Source organism: Acomys russatus, chromosome 11 (genome assembly GCF_903995435.1).
Source record: "Acomys russatus chromosome 11, mAcoRus1.1, whole genome shotgun sequence".
Classification (NCBI taxonomy): domain Eukaryota; kingdom Metazoa; phylum Chordata; class Mammalia; order Rodentia; family Muridae; genus Acomys; species Acomys russatus.
Genome location: NC_067147.1, coordinates 57,366,178 through 57,383,918, shown reverse-complemented (window position 1 = coordinate 57,383,918; position 17,741 = coordinate 57,366,178). Strand labels below are relative to the sequence as shown.

Below are 17,741 nucleotides of genomic sequence, written 5' to 3'. Positions count from 1 at the left end.
CATCTTATGTGCAGCCAAATCCCTGGACTATTGCTTAAGCGGGGACTCAAGATGGAAGGAGCCTGGAGGACCTCTGAAGAGCCAGAGATGGACGCCTCAGTGTTTCACAGCCAGACATGGTTCCTGGAGGACTGCTTCAAGAGTCAACTCATCCCTCCAAGAAAGGCTAGGGAACAAACCATCCGGGCACCGCCCAAAGGAGCCTCACACTTGGGGTAGTACAGGCAGGCATGAAGTTTGGCAGTGGGCAGCTCTGAGTTCGAATCCTGACTCTACCACGTTCCTGACACCTGTTAAACCTTAGTATGTCACTCAGCCTGACCCTCATCCTTTCCACTGGAAAATGAGGGCTCTGGGTGGCTCCTTAGGGACATCCAGCCCCCATCTACCTTTCAGCCCCTCAGCTTGTTTGAGATGTGGAGGCCCTGTCGTTAAAAGAGGAATGAATAAAGCAGCATCCCTATCGCCCGGCCTGAGCCTTCCTGGATGGAGAACCATGCGAGCCGAAAGGCTCCAGCTGGTGGCTTCACGAACAATAAAATGGGCTGCATTAAGGCCCCCGGGGGCCACCGGAGCTTGGCTGACATTCAGCTTGGGCGGTGGCCTGGAAGCCTAGGCATGCCCTGGAGACGTCCCAGAGAGGAGATTGAGTTTGGCCTGACTCCTTCTAATGTATCTATGCCCACTATGTTGATCCAGACAGCCTCTATGTCAAAGCACCGATGTCAGGGCTTCCAGCCACGGCTTCCATCTGCAGAGCTCCTACAGCAGAGGGTCTGGGCAGAGCAGACCTGGGCCTGCACCGTGGCTAAGCTGCCGGACGGCTTTTAATATGCCACCACCCGCTTTGCAACCTACCAGATAATCCTAGCATCTTGGCTGGCTCTGGGGCTGGAAGGAAACAAAAGAGAGCTTGGGGTACCCTTTCCCAAGCCACCAGGTCACCACCCACCCCGAAGCCCCAACTTCTACCAGGCAGACAAGCAGGACTCAAGTTAGGGCCACATCGGCACCCCGATGTCCTACAAACTTCTCAAATGTGCAGCTGTCGTTTCCTGTTTCAACCCTCCTGTGCAGCACCCACACAGATTTCCCTCAGCCTGGCTGCCACCGCCTCTGCTCCCACAAGTGCCCATAATTCACCTCAGAGCTGGCAAAGAACTGGCATCACACTGAGGCTTCCCTGTGGACCCCAGGGGCTGCATGTGTCAGAACCCACCTTCTAGATAGGGAAACCGAGGTGCTCCTTGGAGAGGCAGCCAGATGCCCATTGGGCCCTGCTCACCTGCCATCCACATGCCACCAGTGTCTCTGTTAGAAACAGCCTGGATCTGCATTTTCCCAGGAGCCTCCTGGAGAGTGTTGGGGAGCCCCCAGGCTGTCAATGGTCCCTGAAGCACCTTCTCTTCTGCCTCATGCAATGCCCTCCAACTCTGTCCCAGTTTTCCGAGTCCCCATGCCTTCTCAAGCTCCACCGACATGACACCTACTTTGTCTCTTCTCTCTCCTTTCCCTAGATACAGGTACGTTTCAGGACACCACCCCCCGCGCCCCCCCCATACCTTCCCTGGTAATGATGCCTATATTATTCTGTGGACATAAACTGAGGCACATGGTAACCTGTTCTGAGTCGCACTCTCCTCACACCAGCCTCCCCGCCACAATGGCCCGTGCACACAGCCGACCTCCAAAACAACACTCAGTGCCTAGGAGTGTAGCTCAGTTGGCACACACACGGAGCCCCAGTCCCCAGCACTCCTGCTACTTGAAAGGTGGAGGCAGGAAACGCAGAAGTTCAAGGTCATCCTCGACTACATAGCTGGCCCATCTCAAAACAACACCCCCCCCCCCATCATTAAAGCTTTTGGCGGAGGCCTTTGTTTGCCTGTCCGCTGCTTGACAGGAGACTGGCCCAGGGCAGCTTGCCTTCTAGGGGCTTCACGCTGGGGCAGGATCAAGCAGCAATTCAAAAGCCCTAGTCCTTACCCTCTTCACTCTCCTGCCCCAAATCTGTCTAATCAACAGCTTTTTTTATTCTGCTTCTTCCCGCTATGAGTGCACAAACCTTGGGCCTTCGTCAGCTCCTGCCCCCCACGGGACCTCTTCCTTTCCCTGTCCTGCTCCAGGGCTCATGATGGTGACCTGCAGGATCTCAAATTCACCCCTTGTCCCCACTTCCCCTCCTTCAAGGGACTCTCAGAAAACTGCCCACGTGTACTCCTCCTATGCTCAAAAGCTTCCTCGGGCTCTGCCTCACTTAAGTGGGGGTGTCCTCAGAAGGCCTTACGCAGCCTTCAATATTCCATCTGTCCTCACTAATTCTCCGACCCTGTCTGCTACCCTCCTCTTCCTCCTCCTCATCCTCTTCCAAACAATGGACTCCTCAGTTTTGTTCTAACAAGCCAGGTGTGTCCATACCCAACCTGGAACACTTTCTGTAGCTAACTATCCATCCATGAGGGTTCCTGCCTCAGCGGTGTGTTCAGGTCTCTGCTTTGGGGGCTCCTCCACAGGGAAGCCTCCAACCCCTAGCCACCATGTATGAGCTTGACCCACAGTTTCCTCACTCAGTCTCCTTGTCTGTACAAGGCTCCTCTCAGTAAGATGCATCGTATTCACACTCTCGTGTTTGCAGCCAGTCACTCCAGGAAAAACAAGAACTGGCCTGACCTGACCACCACCCCAGCAACGCCCCCCCCCTACCTGCTCAGCTCTCTTCTGCCAGCCACTGAGGCAGACCACAGCCTTGTGACAGGTCTGCACCCTGCAGGGACTCCTCCAGATCTCCTCCTATCCACTTTCCCAAGCCCATCATCCCAGCATGGCCTCCATCACAGGACTTGCAGTCTACAACCCTGGGCCCCCCCTGCCCCCCAGGGGCTGCAACTTCATCTCTCTGAACCTCTTGGCTTCCTCAAGGGTAAAATGGGCTGAGGCATCTATCGCTGCAGGAGGCGTGGTGCAAGCTGGGGAGGATAATGCATATTCATGGTTTCCATAATTCGTATTATTACTCCTTGGCCTTCTGCTCCTCACAGCCCTGACTTCCTTTCAACTGAGGCCTGACCAACAAGACAACCCTCTCCATGTCCAGGGTCTTCAGTTCTACATGCCCTCTGCCAGGGAAGGCCTTCCCAGGACTGGCTGGTCCAATTTCCATCATCCACAAGGCCTGGGATGTGACTTTTTCACACCTCCTGCTGTCTCTTCTGTGAGGGATTTGTTGGATCTTTGTGGGATTGTTATCCACTCCCTCTACCGACTCATGTCAAGTAGCCCCGGAGGCAGAGAGAGTCAGAAGATACCAAAGAAATCCATCCCTTGTTTTCCTTACTCCCTACCCAGAAGGACCAACACTGGCATCCCCACCTCTTACCAATTGTGCCACACTGATCAGGTCACCTATGTCCTTGGAGCCTCAGTTCAATGACAAAGACAGGCACCCTATATCATGGGAAACTACAGTCAGGCCAGGACCTGGCAGGGCATGGGGTACCACCAGGGCTGTGATTGGCCATCACCTTCACCAAGGATCCTCCCTATGAGGGGTCACTCTCTTACATGCTAAAAGATGCCTGGAAGAGCCATACCCAACGTGTGGAGGCTGAGCTTCACTTTTCTATATGTTCACGAATTCTTCGATTGCTCTGCAAAGAACATGTGTTATCCAGTCTTAGGAAAAAGGAAGAATCCATTGTGTTTGCCTGTTTTAAAAATTGTTTCTCTGAACTCAGCACAGCTACTCAGCACAGCTCTTGCCTGCCTCCCGTATCAGCTATTAAATGCTAAGAGGGTACCTAGTCTTCTGACGGGGGGGGGGGGGGGTGTGTGCGGGCGGGGAAGGAGATGCTAGCCACGGACCTAGATTTGTAAAGAGGCAATTGTTCAGAGGTGTCCGACCCCTCCCCACACACAGCCTCCTATCGTCAAAGCCCCGCAAGCTCAGCTGAGTCTCCACAAAGTTCTCGCTGACCTAGAGAAGAATTTAATCATCTTGAAAATGCAGAAAGTGTAGCTTTATCCATGCGGGCGGGCGCCCCTGCATTCTGAGGCAGGTATGGGGCGAGTTGGAGAGAGCCCCTTCCACTCCGAGCTGGGAAATTAGGATGAGGAGTCCCTCTCTTCTGTGATGGGGTGAGGAGTCCTGTAAGAAAGGGAAGCAGCGATGTGGTGGCCAAGCCCTCCCCCTGCTGGCAATGTCTGGAAGAGCGGCACCAGTTTTACAACGCCGGGGGTGGTGGTGGTGGTGGGGTGCCCCAGAGGGATTACACCCGAACTCTGACACACAGGCATCAGGGACCTACTCAAACTGGAGTGTCTAGGCAGGGAGAAGGTGATGTGTGAGGTTCTTTCTGAAATTCCATTCCCAGGCTCCCCAACCTCTGTGGGTGGGGCACCTTCTGGTCTAATTTTCCTGAACCCAGTCACAAGAAGAACCGTCAGGGCTACTGTGGGGAACAGGATGCGAGGAAAGCATCTTCCATACTCCTACCTGGGCCACAATACTCCCGGGCCCCTCCGTCCCTCCTGGGCAACCAGGAGAAGCCAGCCTTGCTACCACAGTCTGATTTCCACTCCCACCCCAGGTATCGATCTGCCGCATCATTCATTTGCCAGGCCTTGGCGGCTGTGATTAGCTCCCTCCACCTCCCTATGGAGCCCCCCCCCCGCCCCGCCCATCCCTCCTTGTTCCAGCAAAGCAGAGCTAATACAGGGCTCTAAATGAGGCTTTACCACTCGGCCTCAGCGGCTCAGAGCCAGACTTGGCCAATTACACGTAGGCCCCACAGATAGTCCTAGCCTGTGCCTCAAGGGTACTTTCCTGACTCACACAATCCCTTCCAATCTAGCTTCCCAACCCCAGGACCTCACCCATGTATGATGCTCCGATACCCAGCCTGCAGGGTAGGAAGGAGTAACTGTCTGAAGTGCGAAGGGGGCGCAAGCCAGGAAGAGCTCTATAGAATAACCCTGTGGGGAGCCCCCAGGCAGGCTTGGGGGACTGTCAAAGGCAACACAGGCAAAATAGCCTGGATTTGTGGGCCAAAGACAATCTTCCCTCAGGCAATGTCTATAACAGAGAATGAAAAAGGAAAAGGGGATGGAAACAGGCGGGGACCTTCCTGGGGAGTTAGGAGAGCTTAAGCCTGCTGCTGACACAAGGGGCAACCTGATTCCAGAACCTTCTTCTCCGTGGAAGACAGCCGCTTTCAAGGCAGGGGTGTGGAACTCAGAGGGAAAGGTCCCAAGTGTCCCCATCCACATCCACACTCGGAAACCCCACACTGGGAAATTCACTTCCCGAAATTCCTTCCCCACACTCCCCAAGGGAAGGGGGTGGGGGGGATGGGGGGGGGGAGCCTGACTTGGTGATAATTCTGTAAGCGATGTTGCTCTTGTCAAATAATTCAACATCTGTCTTCGTGTTCCCACAAAAATTAGCATAGGATAGTAGTTTCTGATGACACCTTTGGTGAAATATTTTGACTTCCCCCAGTAAGTTGCAAACAACCTGTCTTAGGATAATGTCACTTCCCACTCCTGCATATTAAATAATCCAGGGGTTTGTTGTGTTTTTGTACGGAGCTGAATTCTGCTCACTGGCCCCTGCCTGCTTCGAGAAGGGGAAACAAGAAGCTGGGGACACAGGATGGGAAGTCTGACTCTGCCTTCACAGAGTGTGTTGCCTCTCCTTCACGTGCCTACTGTCTTTGTCACAGAACTAGACCTCTGGGGCCAGCGTCAGCCCTACACACACACACACACACACACACACACACACACACACACACACACACACACACACACACACACACGGCCTGGCAGGAAGCAGCTTACAGGATCCGCCCTGAAAACAACAAACTGGGCTAGAGATTGAGAAGCAGCTCCAAATGGACCATCTGGTCCCACACGTGGCTGCTGTAGCATCTGTGGCCCCAAGAAAAGCAAAGCCACCTGGCCAGACTGAGAGGGCCTCCCCAGTCCTGATGATGATGACTGGCTTTAGAGCTTCAGGGTGGACCCAGCAGGGTGCACTGCCTAGGGCTCTGAGCAGCTGTCTCCCACTTGGATGGGCTGACCCTCACCCACTGCCAGAGGCTTCCATTCCTGTCCCTCCTTCCTCCCCTGGCTTCCCCTTCCTTAGGAGACTACCTCCTTCATCTGCACCACAGGCCTGGGGCAAAACGGCAATAGCAGCTGAAGCCCACCCCCCCCAGCACGGACTAGCATACTGCATACGCGCCCCCCCTCCATGCTAGCAAACCCCAGCACTCAGATCCCTCTTTCAGGGCTGCACGCCTAGGGCCACCTAGCTCTCTGAGTAGAAACCTTCAACCCTCTGTCTTGGTGAATGCCAAGCTCTAGAGACACCTGAGAATTTCATGAAGCATTGTCAGCCTGGCCCCCCAACCGCAGCTCCTCACCTACTCAAGACCCCTCAGTGGAGTTCCTACAGGGTACCAGATACCATGCTGGTGCTGGATGCCGCAGAGGATGGGCAGGGTGGACACCTCCATACCTGTATGCTTCCATATCCCCACTCCTTTCCTTCATCTGCTTTGGGGTGCAGAGAAATGGGTGTGGTAGAGCACATCACGGTCCTCCACCCCACTTCTGAGGCCAGCCCCAAACCTGATGAGGCGTCACCAAGCGCCTGTGACACCACAAGGGACACTGTCCCTCAGCTCCTGTTTCTTTTGCTTTCCATTCATCATAAAAAAGAAAGACTTTACACTCCGCGACCCTCCTGCAGCCCAGCCTTCCCTGGAGCCAGGCTCTCCAGGGGCAGGTGCAAGGAATGTCACCAAAGAACCAGAGGCGGAGCTGGTGCACCTACCCTTCTTTGATTTGTAACAAGAGCAGCTGGGACCTGGGCATATGAGAGATGGGAGAAAATAAAGAAAGGGATGGGACAGAGGAGCCTGAGAAATGAGGACCTACAGAGACCATGGGCCTTGTCCCCTAATCTCTGTCCTCACTGTTGGGGTTCCTAAGTTGGCCCAGAGAGGCATCCTTAAATGTACATCGGGCCGCCCAGATGAAGAAAGACTGAAGAAACCCAAGCCAGATAACCATGAGATAGGGGTATCAGACCAGCCCAAGGACATGGGAGGAAGATGCTGACACCTCAGGAGGGTACATGAGCAGGCTGCAGGTTGCAATAGTCACTTGGGGGTACTCCCTTAAAGGTGGCAGCAACTGAGCTGCTGGCATCTTTAATGATGCTGGAGAAAGAGGGCCTCTGAGGCCTCTGGTGTCTTCCTCTGTCCTGTTTCATAGCCGCCCCCCCGCCCCCAGTATGTAAAACCCAGGCTCTTGCAGCATCTCTCCTGCCTGCCTGCCTTTTCTGGCCTATGCCAGGGGCCAGGCAGTAAGAGACACACAAACTAATTAAGAAACAGAGTTTGGCTGGATGCCTGGGCTGGCCTCACCAGGGAATTAAGCCCAAGCCAGCTAGCTGTTGGAGCCCAGGGGTATATACTTTCCAGATACCCTCTCCCTAGGATGGTCCTTTCTCTTGCCAGGCACAGTCAGAGACTCAGGACCTGAAGCTAGTAGCCAGGGGACATGGCCTCTGTCACCCACACAGTACAGGTCCAACAACCCCCACTCTCAAAGAGAATAATTAGATTCCTGGCCCCGGAGAAAGAGGGAGAATCCTGCCCACCGCCAACCACACATCATTAGAGAGTAACTACAAAGCCCACCCTGCGGTCAGCACAAGGCAAAGCCAGGGCCATGGGCTCTGGGGATTGACTTCTCCGTGCTGTGCATGTCGGGAGGACCACCTCGAGTAGTATTGAACCAAGGAGTCTTCAGTGGGAAAAAACCCACGGCATGGAGTGGAGAAAAGGTGACCAGGATACTCCTTGGCGCGACGGAGCGTGTCTTGGGGATGCAAGAGCAGAGCTGCGTGGCGGGGAGGAAGAGTTTAGACACGTAGCCGGATGGGTGCGAGCGGTGTTTGCGTTTCCTGAGAATAGTAGCTGAACGTGCCTGTGTGTGCCAAGCAGGCAGAAGGAAGCTGGGGCTGGGGTTCTGTGGTTGGGAACCAGGGACCGGAAGAGGTGGCTCAGGAGAGGTCTGAAAAGGGATGCCGAGAACGGTAGGCGTCTGAGCTAGGGGATGCCCAGCATAAGGCACAGCCTGCCAAGAAGCTAGAAGAGGCTGCCTAGCTGCGGCCACCGCTGGGAAGGCGAGCCAGCCTCTCGGCTCCGGTGCTGGCGAGCCTCTCGCCCGCCAGCCTCTCACAACTCTGGATCGCGCTTCGCTAGCTTCCACTCGGCAGACTGAGGTGGGGAAAAAGAGGATTTGGTGGGAACAGCTGCCTCAGCCCAGAGCTCGGGCTCTTCCGGGGTCTCCTGAGCCCATTGGAGTCTCCCAAGACTTCCAGATCTCTCTAGTCTCTGGTAAGATTTCGGAAAGCCGAAACCTCACCCAGGCACCCCCAGCTTCACGCCATACCCTAGGACCCGTTCATAGGCTCGAGAAGAGCCTCCTGAGTCTCCTCGCACCCGGGCGAGGACAGGGACGCGCGGTCATCCGTTCCAGAGTGTAAGCCCAGGGCTCCACTAAGGCCCGGCAGCGCGCACTTTGAGCAAGATCTTGCAAAGTTTCCGCGCGGCTCCGCCAGGGTGGAGCGGGACGCGGGCTCTTACCGTAGACGCCTTGTCCCCGACAGTGGAAGGGGATCAGCGCCAGAAGTATAAGGCAGGTCACCTCCATCTTCACGGCCAGTACTTCATCCCCGCGAGGCGGCGCAGCCTGAGAGGCGGCGGGGGGCGCATCCGCCGGGCACCGCGTTGCCCTCTGCGTTCCCTCCTTTTTCCTGAGTCGCGACAGAGAGGGCGGGGACCGAGACCGGGAGACTGGGCAAGCAGCGACTCTGCTCTGTCCTCTTCCCACAGGGCGGCTGCCCGGGTGGGGACGCAGGGGGCGCTGCCCAGACCTTGGTGCCTCTGCGCACCGGGCGCAGTAGCCAGCTCCCTGGCCCAGAAAGCTCAGCCAGCGAGCAGCCCTGGGTCCCCAGAGCTGTCCGCCGAGGGTGTTGAGCGTGGGGGGACCTCTCTGCTGCTGCGGCGGCGCTCCGATCCAACAGACCACCGATTTCTGACAAACTTGTCTTTTCCCCGCCCAGGGGACGCCCCTCCGCGGAGCCAGGCCGGGAGACCCGGGCTCGGCTTCGGTTAATCCGCTGGCTCCAGTCCTGCAGTCGGTGCGAAGGGCTCCGCAGCCTGACCCAGGGGAGCAGGGCTTGGCGCCCTTCCCAGAGGCGAGGGCGCTTGGGTCCTCCTCTTCTCGAGCGCGGGAGCAGCACGGATTAGGTTCGGCCGCCGGGCGAGCGCTCCGGGTACTCGAGTCCGCGAAGTTAGCCGAGTCGCCGCCGAGAAATCCGGGGGAGATGATCGCGTCCCGGCGCCCCCGCGGGAATCCAGAGAACGATTCCAAAGCAAGAAGGACCGCAGCCAGCGGAGGAAGGAGGAAAGTTTGAGTCCTTTGAAAATAATTAGCGATCTTGCTGAGGCCCGGGCTGAGGCTCGGAAGCCGCCGGTCGCTTCCTCTCTCCGCGCTCCTCTCCCGCCGTCTGGCCGCGGCCGTGGCGCTCCCGGGCTCCGCTATCTCGGGAGAGCCGGGCTGCGCCGCGCCCCAAGTTGGGCGTCCCCGCCCCCCTCCTGGAGGCCTGAGCCGGAGGGGACCCCAGCGGGCGGGGCCGGGCCAGGCTCCCCGGCACAGCGGCCACTCTGGCTCCGGGGCCGCGGGTGCGCTCCGCTCGCTCGGCAACTTGGGCTTCGCTGTGCTGCTCTCTGGTCCCTCCGAGCTTTTCATTCCGCGCTTCCTCCACCTCCCCACCACCACCACCCCGCCTCCTGCTCTTCCTCCTCCCTCTCTCCCTCCTCCCATCTCTGCGATCGGTCTCTCGCTCTCCCACCCTTTGTCGCTCGCTCTCCTGTTTGATTCCCCTCCAGTTAAAAAAAAAAAGGAGCCAATTAAAGGCAGCCCAGCTCGCCCGGCCCAGCCTCTGTCCAATTTCCTTGCTTCCCCCAGGACCAATTAGAGAAAACAAAACAGGGCTGGGGGAAGCACACACACACACACTCACTCACTCTCTCTCTCTCTCTCTCTCTCTCTCTCTCTCTCTCTCTCTCTCTCTCCCTCTCCCTCTCTCCCCGCCTCCCATCTCTCTCTCTCTTTTTCTCTCCCTATCTCCGCCTCCCCCACCAGCCCCCTGGCAGAAAAATGTCAGAAAGCAGCAATGGATCCATCTATCCCGAGGACAGTAACGGGAACGTGGGTTCGGCGCGGGCTCTGCAGCCGCGCACTCGGCAAACGCTCTCCGCCCGCCCTTGCACAGCCCAGGCTGGCAAAGGCACGGCCGGGTGCAAACGATCACCGCACGCTCGCCAGGCAGGCACCGGCGGTTCGTTGCGGACACCCAAGCCTGTAGGGGCACTGGACACTTATGAATGTTTTGCACTTTAGAGAAGGTGGCACTGGAGCCTAGGATCGGAGGCAAAGGCCGAGGCGTCTGCTTCTCCTAGACCAGTGCTGGCGCGAGAGCCCGGTGCCTGCTGTCGCTCTGCAGGGATGTTGGCTCGGCTTGGGAATCCCGCTACCTCCACCACCACCCGCCCCTGGCAGAACCCCAGCCCCTTTCCAAGCAGCCTCGGCCTCTCCCCGGGTAGGGCGCCAGGGCCACTGCCAGAGCCGCTGAGGAGGACGTGCTTGCAGCTCGCGTCATAGCTCCTGTCCACAGGTTGCCAACAGGTTTGCCAGCAAGACCCCAGTGCCAGAGCTCCACAGGGATACCCAGTGTCCCCTTCAGCCCGCTTCTCTCATACCCTTCCTACCCGCGGGACCTCAGGCATAGCCAAGTGCCCTAGTGGTGTACGCCCTTCCTGCAGCCAAGCCGGTGCCTGAGTCCCCCTACTCTGAGTCTCCGTCACCTCAACCCAGCCCTCCCCTAAGCCGTTACCAAGACGTAGATCCTTCAAGACGCCCTTGGGGAGGGGCGTGGGCTGGGGAGCGAAGCGGGCGGCCTCGCTGGCGCCTCGGATCGCGTGCCTCCCCTCCTCCCGGGGTCCTGCTAATCTCACCTGCTCCACCTGTCGCCGTTATTTATCTCTGCGTGAGCGCAGAGATTGTACTAGAGCGGCCCGTGGGAGCTTGGACAGCCGCAGCAGCTAACAAGCTCGGAGATTGGATCCTGCTCAGCTGTGATGGTTGGTCCATGACTCCAGGCATCTGTCTAAACTCAAAGATGTGTTCGTTCACCCAAAGAGTTGATTCTCTTGCATGTAAATTAATGCATAAATTTAAAATATTAGTAACAAACCCCTCCTTCCCCAAACCCATTTCCCACAGGGATCTTTTTCCTCGGGCCCTCCTGGGCAGACCTGACCTTGCTAAGGAGATATGGAAAACACAAGAAGATGCCTGGTAGATGGGGAGGGGCGCCACTGCTGCCAACTCCTTCCCGGTTTCCTTTGGTCCATCCAGACTATCCATACTTGTTCCTGCCCTCCTCAATTCTTTCCTCCTTCTACTGGGGGTTGGGGGTTGGGGAGGCATCCAAGGCTCAGTTAAGAGTGTCCAGGCCCAACTCGGATGATGCCAACTGGAGATTTGTTGAGTGAATGAGAGATGTCCGTTGTGGACCAGATCCTGCAGTCCAAGACTACCTCCATTGATAGCCAATGTCTTCCCACCCACCTCTTCCACCCAGTCTGAAAGGGAAGTAGCTCCAATTGAGGGGGTGAGCCCGTTTGGTTTATTGTGTTGCCATCATTGGACACCTTCCAGAATCCCCCAGGAAGCTCCCAAGGAGTCATCCTGATGACTCAGGCTCTCCCTGGCTTTTGCCTATTCTGGGAAAGTGTTGTCTTCTTCTCCACTTAGCCACCCCATCCCCACACAGCATCAAATTGCTCCTCTTTTGCCATAGCAGAGAGATGATGGGTATGCTGTCTGAAAAGAAAGAGGCCTTGTGAGGGAGGAGGTTGGGGAGGAGGGGAGCAGAAGTCCAGAGCCTGGCAGGCTGGGATTGAACACTTGCTGTGCTAATCCGCTTGCGAATATGCTGTGTGTGGTGTAAACATCTCGACAGGCTGTTCCTGTGTGCCTGTCAACTCTGTCATTTCCTCCCCCTAGTGTTCCAGGCCTGCTGCAGGCAAACCTCAGAGCAAGCAAAGCGCCACCTTCCAGCCCTAATCTGCCGGGGCCTCGCTTTCCCTGAGATGTCAAGTAGGTGGGATTTCTCCCTAATAGTGTGGTTGAGGGAACTGGGTACCTGCTCCAGGGGCAGAGGCTTCCTGGCAGGCACTGTCAGGCATCATAGCGACTTAACTCATGTCTCGCAGAGCTGCTGCACGGTGCTCTGACATAAGTAACCAGGCTCAACAGCCTTGCTCCTTCCTCCTAAGCTACCTATGTGCAGGTGTGCAAGCCCAGAAGTGACTTTCATAAGTCACACTTTCATAAGAAGCATCCCCTACTAGTCTCTACATACACCAGAACAGCACTCAGAACCTCACATGGGGCTGTTAAGAATGCACAGGCACAAGAGCTAGCCACCAAGACCTTTGGGAACCCCATGGGGCTCAGGATCAGACTGCAGCAGGCTACATGGGGCGGGGTGGGGAACGTGGGGGGACCATCACTTTTTCACTCAAGAGAGACCCCCTTCCTTGGTGATGTGACTGAGATAAGGCAGGGAAGCAGGGTCCCAGGGCAGGGTCCAGCCAGAGCAGTTAGCTCTAATGACAGCGATGTTACTAGAAATCTCTCCATCTCTTCAGCTGCTTTCTCTTCTCTTGTGAGTCGGAGCCTGGAAGAGAAGAGAAGGAGAGTGGGGAAAGATTCGGCCAGGGCCCCAATGGTGTCGTCTCCTTGCGAGGTAGATTGCATCTGAAAATCATACAGTGGCAGGTATTGATTGGATCGCAGTGGGCTGAGTTCTGGTCAAGGGGAGGAGGTTGGCTTGGGAGGGGATGAGGAAAGGCGAGAGTTATGACCCCGCTGAAAGACCAGTTTATTAATTCGAGCTCTAACAAACAGCCAATTAATGGCTCCAGCTGCTAATTAGTAAGCTGTTAACTTGCGTTATAAATCGCAGGACCAAGGATAATGTAATCTTTCCATGACACTCTTGTTGGGGTGGGGGGGGGGGAAACCTATGGAATTCTGTCACTAGACCTGTGGCCCCTGCCACTCCCTCTCTCCTCCACACCCAGTCAGGCCCTGCTGATAGAACACAGCCTTCCTGTGAACACGTTCATCTTTATGCGCACCGTTCATTGAGCGCCCGAGGTGCAGGGGGGACTCAATACAAACAAGAGAGACAAAAATCCCTTCTGGGGCCAGTGAGATGGTTCATTAGGTAAAGGTGCTTGCTACGGAGCCTAGTCTCCATCCTAAGAGGGGAGACTGGTTCTGATCCTGGTGTAGAAATGGGTGCAAATACAGAATGAGGGACGGACCTAATGGTAGAGAGCACAGCCCTGGCCTGGTAACTGACTCTATGCTCTTAATGGAAGATTGCTTCTTGCACCCTCTGCCTGGCTAGCTGCAGACTCCCAGTTTCAGCACCCCGGGGGGCATACAGCCTGGTATGTTATTTGTGTATTTTCTCTCAATGCAAATGTCTCTCTAGGCTCCTGGGAACTGGGCCTGTTTGATGGTGAGTCTCTGACACTGGCAGCTGGCAACACACACGGAGAACTCGCTCTCTCTGCTGTGCCAGGCTCCACTCAGGCAAGAAGCTTGTCCCCACCCACTCCAATAGCCTTTCCCGGGGAGCCATCTCAGCCCATGGGACTGCGTGGCATCTGCAGATCAGCTACTTTCTGGAGCCCTAGCTGCCACTCCGTCTTGGATGTCACTCATGTCCCAGGCCTAGAACAGGCATCAGTGTCTTGAGCTATGTACTTCTGTGTCCTGCTCATGTGGGGCCCACTCACGGACCTGAACACACAGCAGTCACCTGTGTGCTCATGTGCCGTGCCAACCATGCTGACCAACAAAAGTCGGCTTTGGTATCTGGATTAGGGGCAAATGCAAATACCCAGCTTTTAAGGAGCTGTATCCGAGTCACGTGGAGCCTGGTGTTAGCTCGTTCTTGGAGAAAGGAAGCAGCCTGGTGAGGGGCAGGTGGCCATGGGAAGTCTCTGAACAAACAGGTTGCAGAGACGCTCTGCCCCGCTGCCTCCTGCTTCTGGGATGTGGTTGGGCCTAGAGGTCAGGCCAGGTGCTCTTCCTGCAAGAGCAGGCTGAGAGGGCCTGTCCTGTGGCTTCTGGGGCCCCAGTGGAAGTATCCAGTTCCGCTGAGCTGGCTTTTCTCACTCTCCCGGCAGCCTCTGCCAGGAGCAGGATCAAATGTTTCCCCAGCTTAAGGAGATGGCCCAGAATGAGGACCGGTGAGGCTGAGGTCATAGCCTGGGGGCTCAAGGACAGGCCCTGAGTTCTTGCTCTTCCCCTAACTGCTTTCTTCCCCCCACCTCCCTTGTAGGCTCAGCCCCCAGGATCTCTCTCACACTAAGCAAGCTCTTCTATTGAGCTATGCCCAGGCCTTTTTTCCCCCCCTTTATTTCAAGACAGGGTTGCACAAAGTGGTCCAGGCTAGCCTTGAATTATCTCTGTAGCCCAGGCAGGCTATGACCCATTTGTGATCTGAGTATGGGATTAACGGGCATAGAAATTTGCAGTAGCTATGGAGGGGCAGCTTGTACGTACACACACACACACACACACACACACACACACACACACACACACACAGTCATACATGGTGAGAGTAAAGGCACGGCACTTCCTGCAGGGGGCACCATTCACACAGATTCCACAGGACTAGAGCTGTCCCAGGCCCCAGTGAGCACTGGGAGGATGGGGCCACTCCCTCTGCTCTGATGTGAACCCAGGCTGATGTCACCCCACTCAAGGCCCCATTCCCCACCTCCTTTCTCCCAACCTACACCAACCCTAGGGCCATGTGAGCCCATGCCCCTCCCCCTCGGGTCACCCCGGCCGGTCTCCTGACTCCACGGGATGTTCTCTGACTGCTCTCACGGTCCAGGGAGAGCTGGGAATACTGGGGTCTTCCGCCACAGGCCAAGCAGTTCAGAAAGCCCAGAGCCCAGGGGTCTTACTGTCCTTTTGATTAACTACTATCATTGTTTGGCTCTGGCTCTTCTGGGGACCCCAGTGCTGTCAGAGCAGGTGTGGAGCCTCAAGATTCAGGCATGGCTGCAGTGATGGACGAAACCAACCACTCAGTGCTCTGAATATAACCCAGCCTGTTTATTGTGTCCTCTTTTGTCCCCAGCCCCCGACCCCCAACTCCAGGGCTTTCTGGGGGGACCTGAGGGCTAAAATGTCACAGCTCAGACTAAAAATCACTTGTCTTCTCCAACTACCAAACCAATCACCTTCTTCCACTGCTTGGAAGCTAAGGGTACTGAGAAACAGACATGTTTAGCCACAGCCGCGGTGTCACACAGCTACGCTGGCGTTCAAGCCAGAGACTACTGAATGCATTTCCTTTGTTTCTGTGGGTTTTGTTTTTTGTTTTGTTTGGGTTTTTTTGTTTGTTTGTTTTTGTTGTTCTTTTAAGATTGCCTTTATTTTTATGTGTGTGAGTGTTCTTCTTGCATGTATGCAATTGTACTATGTGCACGCCTGGTGCCGGAGAGAGCCAAAAGAAGCCAGCTGATTCCCCGAAACTGGAGTTACAGAAGGATGTGGGCCACTGGAAACTGAAGCCAGGTCCTCTGGAAGAGCAGCTCTTAACTGCTGAGCCATCTCTCCAGCCCCAGATCTTTTAAAAAAGGAGAAGGAGGAGGAGGAGCCCTCAAAGCCACACAGCAAACTGAACGTCAAATCTCTGTGGATTGCCCCTCCTCCACCACCATGGCTGGATGACACCATGACAGTTATTAATAAACATTTCTATATGACTCTTCTAAAAAATGCTTTGGGGTATAGATTATAAAAGTGGGGCATGGCAGCCAGGCACAGTGGCGCATGCCTATAATCCCAGCACTCAGGGAGGCAGAGGCAGGTGGATCTCAGTGAGTTCCAGGCCAGCCTGGTCTATAGAGTGAGTCCAGGACAGCCAAGGCTACACAGAGAGACCCTGTCTAGAAACAAAAACCTGAGGCGTGGAAAGTGTGAGTTTGCTTCTTCAGGGTCACCATACTGTTTGTTGGAGTGGGTGGCACCTGTCATTTTTTTTTTCTCTGTGCTCCACAGCCCTGTATAAATTGAGATGTGAGGCTGGATGTGCAAGGGGGTGTGTGTGAAGGTTTCTCATTTGTTTACTGTGCAGAGCTAAGGGATCGGCTGTCCTCTATAGGTAGAATATAAATTATATAAATAATATTAATATGGCTTCAATTATTAAAGAGCTGGGTATGGAATAAAGATGAGAGGTTGGATAATTCCATTTTAATGACTATCATGGGCAATAGAATTTGGGGTGATTTGCATATCTGACTTTATATATTATGGCTTCTCCCCAATTTTCCACAAGCAGCCTGTGTTATTTTACAATCAGAAATAAAGAAATGTTATTTTTCAAGTACATTAAAAACAAACCAAAACATACCATTCCTCTGCTGTCTCCAATATGGCCTTCTTGGCCCCCACCTCTGGCCCTCGCCTCCCACTTGGCCAGGGCAGGCCTTTCGACCCAGACCCTTCTTCCTAGAGGCCCCAAGGGCCTCCTGCACTGGAGTGGGCTTGAATTTACACTGCCACATCCTCCTGCAATAAATGTCATTCTGTTTTATTTTTCCAAGTCAAATAAATTTGGATCCCAAGTCTCCAATTGCCGCAATGCTGAGAAGCCAGCGTTCATTATGTTTGATTCTCCCGGGTCCAGGAAAAGAGCTTGTGTTGCCATGTCACTGACTTGTGTCACTGTGGCTCCTGAAGGCTGTATCAGGCTGTGCTACCCTGGACACACCTACCACAGACTCACAGAGGGTCTGGGCACCTGGTTCCTGCCTCTACACACACACACACACACACACGTAGCACTGCACACAAGCTCAGGTGACCCTCCACCCCTCGACCGGCCTGCTCACTCTTCTCTCTACACCCCATCAGAAGACCCTCAGTCACCCCTACCCTACCTGTGCAACATTTTGTTGTTCAGACAACATCTAAAGGCCTGGTTATTCCAGCTGAGACAGGAAAGCGCAGCACTCTAGCACAGGTCTTGGGAGAACGGCTCAGCCCTGAAGGAGACTTTGCAGGCCCCTGTGGGCTAGGCCAAAGCAGCACAAGCCAGACTTGTGTGGTGTGGACTGGGTGAACTGAGAACCCAGGGGGAGGAGTCGGAGAGAACGGAACAGCTATCCCCAAAGTAGACCTACCCAATCTCTTTATACTTTTAATTGTATTTTATTTTTTTATTAAGTGTGTGTGTGTGTGGTGTGTGTGTGTGTGTGTGTGTGTGTGTGTGTGTGTGTGTGTGTGTGTAGCAACACATACCAGAGAATGAACACGTGGAGGTCAGAAGACAACCTTCAAGAGCCAGTTCTCTCTCTCATGGGGCTCAAACTCAGTCCATCAGGTTAGTGACATGCGCCTTCACCCTCTGAACTATCCCACCAGCCCAGGCCACACCATTACTCATCAAGAAAGCGTTCCTCGGGCAACAGCACCTACCCTTTGACTCACGGGATACAGGGCCCACTCCAGCTGCCTCCCTACTTTGGGGAGGCAGCTCTGAGAATGTGTTT

At 55.2% G+C, this 17,741-nt stretch overlaps 1 protein-coding gene across 1 annotated transcript in view; it reads right to left on the bottom strand.

Moving 5' to 3' along the window:
• Positions 1–9,803, bottom strand: part of Mdga1 (MAM domain containing glycosylphosphatidylinositol anchor 1) — a 56,589-nt gene extending 46,786 nt beyond the window's left edge. Inside the window, 1 exon segment of the mRNA XM_051153394.1 lies at positions 8,661–9,803. Coding sequence (XP_051009351.1) covers positions 8,661–8,727 — 67 coding nt within the window. The 5' untranslated portion in view covers positions 8,728–9,803.
• Positions 9,804–17,741: the final 7,938 nt, after the last annotated feature.